General features: G+C 48.5%; 1 protein-coding gene across 1 annotated transcript; it reads left to right on the plus strand.

Annotated features, from left to right (window-relative positions):
* The first annotated feature begins 2,837 nt into the window (after positions 1–2,837).
* Positions 2,838–14,357, plus strand: LOC134949785 (inverted formin-2-like). Its single transcript, XM_063938517.1, has 5 exons — positions 2,838–3,228; positions 3,327–3,517; positions 10,617–10,638; positions 12,229–12,981; positions 14,170–14,357. The coding sequence occupies exons 1-5, from the start codon at positions 2,838–2,840 to the stop codon at positions 14,355–14,357; spliced, it is 1,545 nt and encodes a 514-aa protein (XP_063794587.1).
* The last annotated feature ends 1,589 nt before the right edge of the window (positions 14,358–15,946 follow it).

Below are 15,946 nucleotides of genomic sequence, written 5' to 3' on the forward strand. Positions count from 1 at the left end.
CCCTGCCACTGTGTGCAAGGCGGCCAGCGATGTCCTGGAGCCCTTGCACAACAGAACTGGCGAGTTGTTGGAATGAGGAGGCGAGTTCGGCTTGTCCCTGCCTGATCTCTGCCAGACCTTGGCAGAGTTGAGCTACACCTTGCCCAACACAGGTTGTGTGTTCAGTGAGCCGGACAGGTATCTGGCTTACCTTCCGGATCATCCTGTCCTGAAATTGTGTCAGTTTCTCACCATAACTGGCAATTTCAGACAGAATGGCCGGGATAGCAGAGGGTTGGGTGGGGGGGCCAGTTGGAATCTGGAGCGGTGGAATCTGGTGACCCACACTGGTGGACTCACTAGGTCCCCCCACCTCAGCCTCAGCCAGATAACCCTCCTCTGACTCTACCTGCTCACCTTCCTGTGCTGTGTTATGTTAAAAGCAAATAGAAGAATGAGAGTAAAAAATGACACAAATAACATGAAAAAGTCAGAACTTGAAAATCAGTATTTTTACTGGAAAAAAAAAAGTGTGTTAACTTACCTGGCAAGTCATATAGATTAACAATTTCAGGCAGGTCCGTGTCCATATGAGACACCCCACCCGCCTCCTCGTAGCTCACGCAGTCCATCGCCAGCTCCTCAAGATCTGTGTATTCCACAGTGGCAGCAGGACCTCCCCCTGTTGCCCTCGAGGCATTCCACTCCGCAGACCTCTTGCCCTTCAGGCGGGACTTGAAGTCGGCCCAACTGCATATGTGATTAGAATTAGGGGTTAGGGATATAAAAGTTATGAATACCTGTTTTGTTTGCTTGTACACATGTTATGTATTTGGTTGCTATAGGCAACATCACATATAGGTAAGTTTTTTATAAGAAATTGGGCATGAAATTGTGTGCCAATATACACTTACCGTCTTTTAACTTCCTGTGGGGTGTGGACAATTGAGCCGACTTCATTTACAGAATCTGTAATGTCCCTCCAGATGCGATCTTTGGTTGCAGCGCCCATGTTTTTGCTGCCTCTGTGTATTTTGTCCATGGCTTGTGTGACCAGAACTCTAAGCTCCCTCTTAGAAAATGCGGGCTGTCTTTTTCGTTTTTTGGCTGTAGCCTGTGAGGTATCGTCCTGTACCTCCTCACCATCTTCCTCTTCACTTGCTGGTTGTGTCGTTTGGATTTGTGATCGTACTCCAGAATCTACCTCAGTTTCCCCAGTATCTGTGTCTGGCAGGGGACTCACAGCATACCTCTGTGTATCAGAAGATGGGGTTGCCCCAGTACTGGGTCCTGCTCTTTCAACAGCACCACTGGCAGCTTGTAGCATCTGACTCCGTAGCGCTATTCTGCGAGATGTCAATGCTGTCATCTGCTGCTGCACCATCTCCAACTCTGCAGCTATTTCCTCAGGTGTAGCCATGTTGCTGGTGGCATGTGTGTTGGCACAGCTGTCTGGCGATTTATAGCTGCGTGTGTTTCCAGTGCGGTAATTCGCACAGGTGCGCCAATTATGCTAATTTTTCCAGTAATTGCAGTACTGGCTATTTAAAGGCCTTGCATGCAGCCTGTATGCGTGGGTGTATGGTATGAGACAATACAGACAAGGCGGACGTGTTGGGAAGAATATTTACGAGTGAGTTATTTAGCAGTATATTGCATACTAATGTGCGTTTTCTAGCTTGCGAATTTTAATTTGTTGCTTTGCGGACGGCGTGTTTTAATCAACTTTAAGAATTGTTGTAAGTTAGTCAGCAGCAAAGGGTATCTAGGAGGTAGTACTGTATTTTTTTTATTTTTGGGGGGTGTTTTTTTTTAAGTTATTCTCTGTGTATACATGTAGTATCTAATAGTTGTGTAACATGTAATTTGCAGTGTTACCGTTCTAGGAGTGACAGTGTGTTTGCTCCTATTCTCATTGTCCTCTCCTCTCTCTTGTAGGTTGCCAATTTCTGATTTTGTTTATTATTGTGGATTTCTGAGGCAAAGTAGCCATTTTTTTCATTTCTTTAAGTTTTTTTTCCTTTTCAGAGCAGGTAAGTGGTTTGTCCGTCCGTGGGTGGGATGGTGTTCTAGGGGTGACAGTGTGTTTGCTCCTATTAGCGTTGTTTTTTGTTTTTTTTGTTTTCTTAATGTCAAAAGTTGGTGTGCCAAAGTATGCAGTTTGTTGTGTTATTCCTTTGTGGGAATTTTTGTTTTGTTTGTATGTTACATGTCGTTCCCATTGTTTTTCTTTTTTTTTCTTTCTTATAAATATTCTGGATTTGTTGGTTGTCTTTCTTTATTTTTTTTGGGATTGATGGAAAACAATGTTGTAGGTACGTAGGTAAATGTGGTTTAATGCTTTATTTTTGTTTGTTTGTTCCGGATTTTCATCAGGAAGATATGGAGTACGCTCCTGCAGTAAGTGTTTGACCTGCCATACACATAATTGTTTATTTACCAATGTGTGTTGTTAATGGATGGTGTGTTTTAATGTTTCCTACCTTCATTTGAAGTTGGTGATGTCCGTATATGTTGGTGCGGAAGCAATCCCACCCCAACAGGCGGAAGCACTCCCACCCCAACCGGCGGAAGCCCTCCCACCCCAACCGACTCCTTATCCTTCAAGGCAACGGAGGCGTGCAAGGCCACCAATTTTCAGAACCCGTGTCACCCTTTTTGGGATGCCTGATGATGTAGTATTGCGCAGATACAGGCTGCCACCTCATCTAATCCTAGACACTCTCTCCATAATAGAGAGTGATCTAGAACAATCCATTAGGTATCCTACAGCAATACCAGCATTGACACAATTCCTTGCTGTGTTACATTTTTTGGCCACAGGATCATACCAACATGTAGTTGGTGACCTGGTTGGCATGTCGCAGGGCCAGTTCAGTAAGGTCCTGCGGCGTGTCAGCCAAGCATTTATCAGACAAGTAAAGCAATTTATATCAATGCCTTTGGATGCTTGTGCCCTGGCTGTGGTGAAGCGACAATTTCAGGAAGGGGGTAGTCGCTTCCCACACGTTATTGGGGTTGTGGATGGTACACATGTTGCCATAGTTGCACCAAGACATAATGAAGAAATCTATAGGAACAGGAAACTGTTCCACTCTCTGAATGTGATGGTTGTTTGTGGCCCATCCCTCCAGATCCTGCCTGTGAATGCTAAGTTCCCCGGGAACTCCCATGATGCACATGTCATTCGACAATCAGGGATATGGCAAAGATTAAGAATGATTGAAGGCCAAGACATGTGGCTATTGGGTGAGTGTTGTTGTAGGTGTTTTTGATCATGCATTTATTTTTATTTTTAGGTTTTAATTGTGCTTATCTCCTTTTTCTCTTCTCATATTCGAAAACAGGAGATCGTGGATATCCTTGCACCCCCTGGCTCCTGACTCCTTACAGCAAACCCAGGCCAGGACCACAGTCGGCATTTAACTCCGCGCTTACTGCCACTAGACAGCTGGTGGAGCGCACGATTGGGGTTCTTAAAGGGCGTTTTCGTGTGGTCCACCACACTCATGGTGACATCATGTATTCACCGGAGATGGTGAGTAAAATTGTGGTCCTGTGCGCTATTCTCCATAACATTGATGTAAGGAGTCGCGTAGAGCTTCCCCACACGGAGGAATTGCCGGATGAGGAGCCAGGGGTTGGACGGGCCTTCCGTGGGGGGAGTGCTAACCAGCGGGGTCATGCTGTAAAGGCTCAAATTGTGCGGGATTATTTCAGGTATGTTGTTTATGTTATGGTTTTTTCCCCCCCCAATCTGTCTGTAAGTGGGTTTTTTTTTTGGACTGATGGCATTTAGCTGGCTTGGTAAAGATCTGAGTGTGTTGCTAGTGTTTTGTGAGTATTTTATAGTGTCTGAGTACAGAATTTATCTTTAATGTTCTCCTTATCATGTTTGTTGTGTAATAATGTTTTCTACAATGGTATTACTGTTCCATTCTTATTTTTTTTTTTTGTGTATGTCACGAACCTCGGGCAGCGGCGACCGCGCTTGTCCCTGCGGGTGGCCTGGTCTGCCCGGCGCCTCTCTTCCCCTGTCAGTCTCCGGCTTCAGCGGCGGGTCGGCGCTGCTCTCCGGCGGCTTCCCGGAAGCAAGGGCGCCGCCATCACAAGCAAGGGCAAGGAGGCGGAGCAGGTCTGACGTCACCTGCCTGCTCCGCCAATCAGGCTAGGGCGGGGAATTTAAAATCAGATACCAGGCAGAGATCCGATGCCTGAGTATCTTCGTTTCTCCTGTGGAAGCTATGATCCAGAGCTCCCTCGTCCCTGCAAGCATCCTGTGCTTCCAAGCATCCTGTCCCTGCAAGCATCCTGTGCTTCCAAGCATCCTGTGCCTACAAGCAACCTGTGCTTCCAAGCATCCTGTGCCTACAAGCAACCTGTGCTTCCAAGCATCCTGTGCCTACAAGCACCTCCGTGCCTCCAGTTACCTCCGTGTCTCCAAGCACCTCGTGCCTCCAAGCACCTCCGTGCCTCCAAGCACCTCCGTGCCTCCAAGCACCTCGTGCCTCCAAGCACCTCGTGCCTCCAAGCACCTCCGCGCCTCAAGCACCTCCGTGCCTCCAGTTACCTCCGTGCCTCCAGTTACCTCCGTGCCTCCAGTTACCTCCGTGCCTCCAAGCACCTCCGTGCCTCCAAGCACCTCGTGCCTCCAAGCACCCCGTGCCTCCAAGCACCTCCGCGCCTCAAAGCACCTCCGTGCCTCCAGTTACCTCCGTGTCTCCAAGCACCTCGTGCCTCCAAGCACCTCGTCCCTCCAAACACCTCGGTGTCTCCAAACACCTCCGTGCCTCCAAGCACCTCCGTGCCTCCAAACACCTCCGTGCCTCCAAGGGTCTCCCAGCACTCCCTGTACTCCCAGTACCTCAGTGCCTTCAATACCACAGTGTCTCCAATATCTCAGTACCCCAGCCTTCATTATTTCTACAAGTCTTGTCTTACAGGAGACCTACAAGAATTCCTCTGGGCCTCCCGCCTGCCGTCTTAGTTCTGCATGAGGAAGACCTACATCCGGCCATCTCTACTACGACCCAGTGGCGGTTCCTCTTCCCGGTCATCGGAAGAAGCCCCGAGTCCACAACACTCCCAAACCAGGTCAGTGATAGTATACTCAGGCCTCATGGACTCGGGGGATCGGAACACGGACTCTAGTGCCATCCAGAACCTGGCTTCTCGAGTGCAAAGTCAGGAAGCAGCACAAGGTCAGGTGATGCAGTACCTCCAGCAGTTGTCCGGGCGTCTGGATCAGATTCAGGCGTCTCTGGCCTCAGTAATTCCGGCTCCTGTTCCAGCAGTCGCACCAGTTGCCGTTGCCAGCAATGTTCAACCATCGGCCGGTGTCACTCCACGCCTTCAGTTGCCTACTCCGTCCCGCTATAATGGGAATCCCAAAAATTGTCGTGGTTTCTTGAACCAGTGCGAGGTACATTTCGAGCTACTTGCACACAACTTTCCTACAGACCGGTCCAAGGTAGCATATATTATTTCTCTGTTGGAAGGTTCTGCTTTGGATTGGGTGTCTCCATTATGGGAACGATCTGATCCCATGGTTTCCAACTACACCAACTTCATCTCGTCCTTTCGAAGGATTTTCGACGAGCCCGGCAGAATGACCACTGCTTCTTCCGATTTGCTCCGTGTTCGGCAGGGCGCCCGTTCCGTGGGCCAGTACGTGGTTCATTTCCAGACCATTGCTTCCGAACTACGCTGGAATAATGATGCCCTGAGAGCTGCCTTCTGGAACGGTCTTTCCGACCGGCTGAAAGACGAGCTGGTTACTAGAGATCTGCCGGATCCATTAGAAGATTTGATTTCCCTTTGCGTCAAGGTGGATCTTCGGATGCAGGAGCGTGGAAGAGAACGTAACCGTTCGGATCGTTCCAGGTTCCGGAATCCTACTCCTAGGCCGGTGGCCTCACCTAGCTCAGATGAGCCCATGCAAATTAACCGCTCCCGACTGTCTCCGGAAGAACGACAGCGTCGTCGTGAGGGTAAACTCTGCCTTTACTGTGGAGCCGCAGATCATTTTCTTAAATCTTGTAAAGTCCGTCCGGGAAACGGGCAGACCTAGCTTGTTCCGGAGGAGTCAAGCTGGGAGTTACGACAAAAGCTTCTCCAACTTCGGACTGCTTGCTTCCAGTAACTCTAGTCTCCAATTCAGTCTCCAGGTCTTGTGAAGCCCTATTGGATTCCGGAGCTGCAGGGAACTTCGTTTCTTCCTTCTGTGCCCAAAGTTTGGGTTTAAAGTTACGGCCTATCGAGCGGCCAATTTCACTGACGGCTATCAACGGGACTAGAATTTCCAAAGGTCTCATAATGTGGCGCACGGGGCCAGTTAAGCTGCGGGTCGGGGCTCTACATCAGGAAGATTTGGAACTCTTGGTAATCCCAGAAATGCCCCATGATCTGGTTCTTGGAATGCCTTGGCTGAAAAGTCATAACCCCCACATCGATTGGAAGTCGTCACAAATTCTGTCCTGGAGTTCCTTTTGTCACACTAATTGTCTTACTCCTGTTTGTCCGCTCCGTGTTACCTCCAAAACGGATGAAGAGCACATTCCGGAGGCATATCAAGGGTACAAGGACGTATTTTCGGAACAAGCTGCTGACCTGTTACCACCTCACAGGCCTTGGGACTGCCCTATTGACCTTGTCCCAGGGAAGACGCCACCTCGTGGTCGCACATATCCTCTGTCTCTTCCCGAGACTCAAGCCATGTCGGAGTATATTAAGTCCAATATGCTCAAGGGATTCATTCGCCCCTCTTCCTCCCCTGCTGGTGCAGGCTTCTTTTTCGTGAAGAAAAAGGACGGGGGGTTGAGACCATGCATCGACTACCGCGGCCTAAACGACATTACTATTAAGAATAAATACCCCTTGCCACTAATCACAGAGTTATTTGATAGGGTTCGTGGTGCCCGCATTTTTTCAAAACTCGACTTGAGAGGAGCTTATAATCTTATACGCATCCGAGAGGGGGATGAATGGAAGACTGCCTTTAATACCCGAGATGGGCATTACGAATACTTGGTGATGCCGTTTGGTCTTAGTAATGCTCCCGCGGTTTTCCAGGGATTCGTCAACGAAATCTTTCGTGATATGCTGTATCAGAGCGTTGTGGTATATCTGGACGACATACTGATTTTTTCCAAGAATCTTGTCGAACACAGGACTCAAGTCAAAGAGGTGCTACACCGTTTACAAGAGAATCATCTCTACGCCAAGCTTTCCAAATGTACCTTTGAAGTAACATCTATTCCGTTCCTCGGTTATGTCATCTCGGGGACGGAGCTTCGCATGGATCCGGAAAAGTTGTCGGCCATTCGTGATTGGACTCAGCCTCTTTCCCTGAAAGCAATACAAAGGTTCCTGGGCTTTGCGAACTACTACAGGAAATTCATTAAAGGTTTCTCCACCATTGTTGCACCCATTACTGCCCTGACGAGAAAGGGTTCTAATCCTAGTTTGTGGCCTCCGGAAGCCATTGTAGCTTTTTCTCGCTTAAAGTTAGCTTTCACGACGGCTCCAGTTCTCCAACAACCAAATTTCGAGGAACCCTTCTTCTTAGAAGTTGATGCATCTTCAGTCGGGGTGGGGGCTGTCCTCTCCCAGCATTCCTCTGATAAGAAATTACATCCGTGTGGCTTCCACTCTCGTAAATTCTCTCCAGCCGAACGAAATTACTCTATTGGAGACCAGGAACTCTTGGCAATCAAATCTGCCTTGGAAGAATGGAGATATCTTCTAGAAGGGGCTAAACATGTGTTTACCATCTACACGGATCACAAGAATTTACTGTACATCAAATCCGCACAATGTTTGAATCCTCGCCAGGCGAGATGGGCACTTTTCTTTTCCCGATTCTCGTTCATTATCAAGTACCGTGCCGGGACTCTCAATATTAAAGCAGATGCGCTTTCCCGTTCACAGGTTCCCACAGACGAGGATGAACCTCCGGAGCGGGGTTTAATTCTGAATCCAGTTTCTGTCTCTGCTGCTTTAACTACTCCAGCTCCTCCTCCTGGAAGAATGTCCGTACCAGCTAGATTCCGCCCAGGAATACTACGGTGGGTCCATAACTCCAAGTTTTCCGGTCATCCCGGCGCTCAGAAGATGTACAAGTTTCTGCAAAGGTCTTACTGGTGGAACACCATGAGGAAGGATGTACAAGATTGCGTTAATTCATGTCCCCAATGTACACAACATAAATCTCCTCGTCTGCCTCCTGCAGGGTTACTTCGTCCTCTGCCTATCCCTGTGAGACCCTGGACTCACATTTCCATGGACTTCATCACTGACTTGCCCTGTTCCAAGGGTTGCAACACCGTTTGGGTTATCGTTGACCGTTTTTCGAAGATGGCACACTTTGTGCCCTTGACTGGTCTTCCGACAGCACCGAAACTGGCTCTATTGTTTATCCGAGAACATTTTCGTTTGCATGGGTTGCCACAAGAGATTGTTTCTGACCGTGGAGTACAGTTCACCGCCAGGTTTTGGAAAGCCCTTTGTTCAACTCTACACATTAAACTTAAGTTTTCGTCGGCTTATCATCCCCAAACAAATGGACAAACGGAACGAGTCAATCAAGATCTAGAGACTTTTCTTCGGTTGTATCTCTCTCCTTCACAGGACAACTGGGTGGAGTTGTTGCCTTGGGCGGAGTTTGCCCATAACCATTTGTTTCATTCTTCCACTGGGGAATCACCATTTTTCGTCAACTACGGGTTCCATCCCCGTGTTCCGGAATTTCCAAGCCTTCCGATAATAGAGGTTCCTGCTGTAGCGTCCACTCTACGACACTTTGGACAAATTTGGAGAAAGGTTCATGCTAATCTTAAGCAGGTTTCTGTTCGGTACAAGTTCTTTGCAGATAAGAAACGGCAAGCCGCACCTCAATATAAAGTTGGGGACAGGGTATGGCTGTCCACACGGAATCTCCGGTTGAAGGTGCCCACCATGAAATTCGCTCCAAGGTTCATCGGTCCTTACCCTGTGCTACAAGTCTTAAATCCTGTGGTCTGTAAACTGGGTTTGCCTGCCCATCTTCGCATACCTAACGCCTTCCATGTTTCTCTACTCCGTCCCCTCATACTGAATCGATTCCACTCAGCACTCCCAAGGCCAACGTCCGTAGTGGCAGAAGCTGGAGCGGAGTTTGAAATCAAAGCTATTCTGGACTCTCGTTATCTTCATAAAAAATTACAGTACTTGGTGGACTGGAAGGGTTATGGACCTGAGGAGAGAAGTTGGATTGGGGCTACTGAAGTAACGGCTCCTCGTCTGATTCGGATCTTCCACTCCAGACATCCGACTAAGCCCGGGAAGTGTCCAGGGGCCACTCCTGGAGGAGGGGGTACTGTCACGAACCTCGGGCAGCGGCGACCGCGCTTGTCCCTGCGGGTGGCCTGGTCTGCCCGGCGCCTCTCTTCCCCTGTCAGTCTCCGGCTTCAGCGGCGGGTCGGCGCTGCTCTCCGGCGGCTTCCCGGAAGCAAGGGCGCCGCCATCACAAGCAAGGGCAAGGAGGCGGAGCAGGTCTGACGTCACCTGCCTGCTCCGCCAATCAGGCTAGGGCGGGGAATTTAAAATCAGATACCAGGCAGAGATCCGATGCCTGAGTATCTTCGTTTCTCCTGTGGAAGCTATGATCCAGAGCTCCCTCGTCCCTGCAAGCATCCTGTGCTTCCAAGCATCCTGTCCCTGCAAGCATCCTGTGCTTCCAAGCATCCTGTGCCTACAAGCAACCTGTGCTTCCAAGCATCCTGTGCCTACAAGCAACCTGTGCTTCCAAGCATCCTGTGCCTACAAGCACCTCCGTGCCTCCAGTTACCTCCGTGTCTCCAAGCACCTCGTGCCTCCAAGCACCTCCGTGCCTCCAAGCACCTCCGTGCCTCCAAGCACCTCGTGCCTCCAAGCACCTCGTGCCTCCAAGCACCTCCGCGCCTCAAGCACCTCCGTGCCTCCAGTTACCTCCGTGCCTCCAGTTACCTCCGTGCCTCCAGTTACCTCCGTGCCTCCAAGCACCTCCGTGCCTCCAAGCACCTCGTGCCTCCAAGCACCCCGTGCCTCCAAGCACCTCCGCGCCTCAAAGCACCTCCGTGCCTCCAGTTACCTCCGTGTCTCCAAGCACCTCGTGCCTCCAAGCACCTCGTCCCTCCAAACACCTCGGTGTCTCCAAACACCTCCGTGCCTCCAAGCACCTCCGTGCCTCCAAACACCTCCGTGCCTCCAAGGGTCTCCCAGCACTCCCTGTACTCCCAGTACCTCAGTGCCTTCAATACCACAGTGTCTCCAATATCTCAGTACCCCAGCCTTCATTATTTCTACAAGTCTTGTCTTACAGGAGACCTACAAGAATTCCTCTGGGCCTCCCGCCTGCCGTCTTAGTTCTGCATGAGGAAGACCTACATCCGGCCATCTCTACTACGACCCAGTGGCGGTTCCTCTTCCCGGTCATCGGAAGAAGCCCCGAGTCCACAACACTCCCAAACCAGGTCAGTGATAGTGTAATTGTGTTATTAAACAACAATAACAGCAGCATTTTTTCTTTTATTTTTGTATGTTTGGATTGTGTATCTGTTTACAATACAAATGCCACAACATCTGTTCCTACAAAAAAACAACTTTGTGACTTTGTGTAGCTGATTGTTCCAGCAAAATGTGGTGAGTAAACTGAAGAAATAACTTATTTGTGTATTTTCTGATCCCATAAAAAAACTATCTATATATGTGTGTGTATATATCTCTGTCTTTCATTTTCTCTCTCTCTCTCTGTTTCTCTCTCTCTATATATAATATATAAATATATATATATAAAAATATATATATATATATATATATGTATTGCAATATAGAGATAGAGAGATAGATAGATCAATACATACAGAGCTATATATTTGAAAAATATATATATATCTCTATCTATATATATCTCTCTCTCTATATATATATATATATATATATATATATATATGTTTAAATTTAGATTCTTATATATGTACTTGCAGATGTATATTTTTAAACATCAATAGCTCAAAACATCTATATATCTATCGATATATCTTGCTAGCTATATTTTCTTATATTTCATTATAATAAAAATGTATCACCACATAAATATATATATGTATGTGTATATATATATATATATATATATATATATATATATAGATATATATATCCATATATACATATATAGATGTTGTTTTTTTATAAACAATATATATATATATATATATATATATATATATGTAGACTTATATGTTTAAACATTTTTGAAATATATTAATGGTATATGTGTGTGTGTATGTATCTATATAACTATCTAGAGAGATATATATAAACATTGTCAAGTTTAGTTCATTTTGCTTTTATCCTACAAACCTACAATGCTATTAATTTAGATGCAGGTTTTAAAAAAAAAAAAAACTGTGGATAATAAGTGTGTGTGTGCGCGCGAATATCCTCTGATGCGAACTAAATAAATACCAACTGTCCTGCACAATGTACACATATCAATAAAGTTTTATAAAAATGACAGAATAAGAATACAACCAATGAAATGCAACCACACACTATAAATATATGCCCATGTATGGAAAACGCCATTGGCACCATGCGCGCAGCTGCCTTCACACATAAAGAGCTGCGCGTGCTGATTGCGGTGATGGACCGCCGCGTAGGCCACGCAGGGCCCTTTATCCCCAATTGGGTTAAGCGCGAGGCCTACGCGGAGGTACGCCGCATACTGCGAACGCGGACCCGGACAAGGCGCAGCATAATCCAGTTGGAGTGGCGGTGGAGTGACCTCCTACATCGCCAGCCGGAGCTGTTAGCGGAGCTGCGCCAACAAATCCGCAGACGCCCCCGACGCAGTAAGTTAAACGCATTACAATGTGTAAACGTGTATTAAGCTGAGATTAGTAGCAGAAACATTAAATGTAAAGACTGCACATTTTCTCTAAGAAGTGCTAAAGTGAGATTATTAGCAGACTGTAATTAAACTATTGTAGCACCAACATAACACACTTAACCAGTTTCCAAATTGTGTGTGGTTAGGGCTTGCAGTACTGACTGGGTAGCAAAGTGCTTGTGAAAAAATGAATATTGTTGTACTGAGTCGCTATACAGGCTGTAGGTTGAACACAAAATAACTTGGTCTGTGTATTAAAAATGGAACAGAACAATGTAATTTAGAAATGCTGATGGGAATTTATTTAAAAAAAATACTAATTTTAACATATGTCATTCTAGGGCAAGCACAACAGCAAGCTGAGGCTGGAAGCCCAACATTATCCCCACCAGCCCAATCTCCTTCCCCCCTCAAGTCCCTGAACCCCCATAAAATATATCCCCTTCCTCATCCACAACCTCCCCCTCTCCAAACACCCCACCCTCTCTTTCCCAAACACCCTCTCCGCCCCCCTCCCCATCTGTGGCACAAAGCCCCTCTCCACTCCCCTCCCCCTCTCTGCCACAAACCCCCTCTTCGCCCCCTTCCCTTCTGTGGCACAAACACCCTCTCCACCCCCCTCCCCCTCTCTGACACAAACCCCCTCTTCACCCCCTCCCTTTCTGTGGCACAAAGCCCCTCTCCACCACCCTCCTCCTCTCTGACACAAACCCCCTCTTCGACCCCCTCCCCCTCTATGGCCCAAGCCACCTCTCTGCCCCCTCTCCCTCTGTGGCCCAACCCACCTCTGCCCCTCCCCCTCTGTGGCCCAACCCACCTCTCTGGCCCAACCCACCTCTCTGCCCCCTCCCCCTCTGTGGCCCAACCCACCTCTCTGGCCCCCTCCCCCTCTGTGGCCCAACCCACCTCTCTGCCCCCTCCCCTCTATGACCCAACCCACCTCTCTGCCCCCCTCTCCCTCTCAATAAGACCCACCCTCTGGAACCAGCTCCCCATCCAGCCTCCTTCCCCCATCCAGCCTCCTTCCCCACCCACAGAATGGGCAGCAGAGGCCCCAGAGGAAGTTCAGGGAGGATCACATGTGGCTGAGGAGAGTAAGTTTTCACACATTTACATTTAATTTGTTACCTACTTTAAATTCATAATCAAATAAATGCATTGTTGTACTGGTCCCAATCTTGGCCCAAGGTCAAATGATTGTCATCTTCATCATGGTGTGGATGTTGTATTTACATTTGTGTGAGGATCATTAGATGTACAGTGTCTATGTCTGCAATGTTTAGGCTGCCCACTCTAGGTCGACACTCATTAGGTCGACAGGGTTGCCTGGACAACAGGGTTTACATGTGCTAGCTTATCAGCAAAACAGTTAGACCTGAGTGGAGTTTGGTATGTTTTTGGACTTTTAAACTTGTGCCTGGGTATTCCAATATTTGCACAGTCAACTCGCATGCTTCACTTTGTTTGCCAGGTTTAGGACACAGTGAGTTGGTACACTTCCGCTTACATCGTAACCATTTCCCATTGCAATTGGAGTACATGTGCCGCATGAAGGGGGGAAAAAACAAAACATTTGTCTTGTATCCATAACATGTTGATCTTGTGACATTTGGAATTAGCACGTCGACCTACAGAGGCTGACGTCCAGCCAAAGCTAAATAGAAAATGACTGCCCAACAATAGTGTGTTGCAAAAGCAAACATAAAATATACAGTGTCACATGTAAGGGATGTGGATCGACAATGTTTAGGCCCAGCAAAATGCAACAGGCAAGAACACAGTCTGGAACTGGATACTTAGGCTGCACATGCTTGAAATTTGATCCACTGGTGCTTTCCCCTGTATCCCTGTGTGGCAGTTCAAGTCTGGGGACGTGTTGTTAAAGTGACATGGTAAAAATGTTGATTATCCCAAAAAAACACAAAACAAAGCTATTTGTCCTTATGTAGTTTGCAGGATTTCAGGGAGTGTGGGCATGCTAGGATATGTTGTCCTTCTGAAGATGTTGATATGCAGTGTGATGATGCAGGCCCAACCCCAAAAAATACAAGTCTGGGTCACTCCAGATGTGAATGAATCCCAGCATGGTTTGGTACACTTTGAACATGTTTTATAATTTAAAAATACATTGCTGAGCATGCTTGTGTGTTGGTCTGCTACTGTTTTTTCATTACAACAACCATGATGTAGTGACTTTGCCATTAAAGTGTGCTTTGTGGCTTGCTTGTGTAATAGGTAATGTGAGTAAGTTAGTAAGTTTTTTTTTTTACTCTTCATTTCAGATGGTGCAGTTGGAGATCCCACAAGCCTGCCTGGCATCCTGGAAAGCCTAAAGGCGAATTTGCGGGCCATGCTGGCCGATGTTGAGCACCTACAACAATTTTTGTTACAAAAAAAAAAAATTTCAAGTTTTTTTATGTTTACAAATAAAACTTTTTGTTTACAGTTAAGCGGTTGTTGTGTTTATTAATGCAATAAAGGAACAGCATATTGCCTTTGAATTGAAAGGTGTAATTTAACTTGAAAAAAACAAAAACATTGCTGTGCGTTTTTTAGCAAAAGCATGTGCAATTTTAAGAAAAATGTGTAAATCTACAAGAAGTTTGGATTTTTACGATGAGGTTTGTGGTAATGCGATGGGATCGCATTAGTGCGATGTCATTTGGCATACGCCTACTTTGTGTAATACTGCATACGAAATAGCAAAAATACGTTGGGGGCAGAGCCGGCGCAACCCGCTCAGCAGATCCTGCAATGCAGGGAGGCGCCACTGCTGAAGAGGCGCTCTCCCCGCACTGCTGAATACTCTGCTGTTGCTACTGGCTTCTGCTCAGGATCCTCTGGCTCCCTCCTTCCTCTCTCCCTCCTCCCCTGCACCTTCAGCAGCGGCACTGCCAGCTTGAAGTGCGCTGCCCACACAGGGGACATCTCATCCACCGCCGTGGACTCCCCCTATCCTTTAGCAGCAGCGTCGTCAGCATGAAGTGCGCTGCCGCCAGAGCCGGATTAAGGGAGGGTTCTTGTGGGTAAGTACCCAGGGCCCCCTATCAGCCATCACAGGTCGGATCTTCCGACCCGAGCTGCAGCGCTCCCATATCCTCGCGGCACTGGCAGGCAAACTCGTAGCCGCCAGCGCCGCATAGAAGACAGGTCAGGGCAGCCGAGTGCAGCAGGAGGCGGAGGAAGTGGCCCCCTGCTGTACTTATAGATGCTGCTCCCGTCCCTGCCGGAGCTCCGCCGGGCGCCCATGTGTGATGTGCCCGGCTCTCGTCCCTGCTAACGCCAGGCTTCCGGTTCCTGTCCCTGCCACCGGGTTCCCACGTGGGTTGCACTGCGCAGCAGTGCGCCCACTGGTAGGCTTTGTTGTTGAATCCAAATGATCAAATATGTGCCTCTCCCACCCTACACCCCCTCTCACCCTGCAACCTCACCCACACTGCACCCCCCCCTCTCATCCTGAGTCTTCTCTCACCCTGCACACCCCTCTCTCACCCTGCGTCTCCTCTCACCCTGCACTCCCCCCTCTCATCCTGTGTCCTCTCCCACTCTGCGCACCCCTCCATTACCCTGTGTCCTCTCCCACCCTGCACACACCCCTTCTCACCTTGCGTCCTCTCCCACCCTGCACAGCACAACCCCCTCTCACCCCTCTATTACCCTACGTCCTCTCCCAGCCCTCACACCGCCCCTCACCCTGCGTCCTCTACCACCCTGCACAGCACAACCCCCTCTCATCCTGCGTCCTTTCCCACCCTGCACAACCCTCTTTCACCCTGCGTCTTCTCCCACCCTGCACACCCTCCTCTCACCCTGCGTCCTCTTCCAACCGGCACACCCCCCTCCCACCCTGCATCCTCTCCCAACCTGCACACCCCCACTCTCACCCTGTGTCCTCTCTCACCCTGTGTCCTCTCCCAACCCTCACACCCCCCTCTCACCCTGCGTCCTCTCCCAACCTACACACCCCCCTCTCACCCTGCGTCCTCTCACCCTGCACACCCCCGGCTCACCTGGTGTCCCTCTCCCATACTGTGTCCCTGTCTTTCTCTTTCCCTCTCC

The sequence above is a fragment of the Pseudophryne corroboree genome, chromosome 8, assembly GCF_028390025.1.
Source record: "Pseudophryne corroboree isolate aPseCor3 chromosome 8, aPseCor3.hap2, whole genome shotgun sequence".
Taxonomy (NCBI): Eukaryota; Metazoa; Chordata; class Amphibia; order Anura; family Myobatrachidae; genus Pseudophryne; species Pseudophryne corroboree.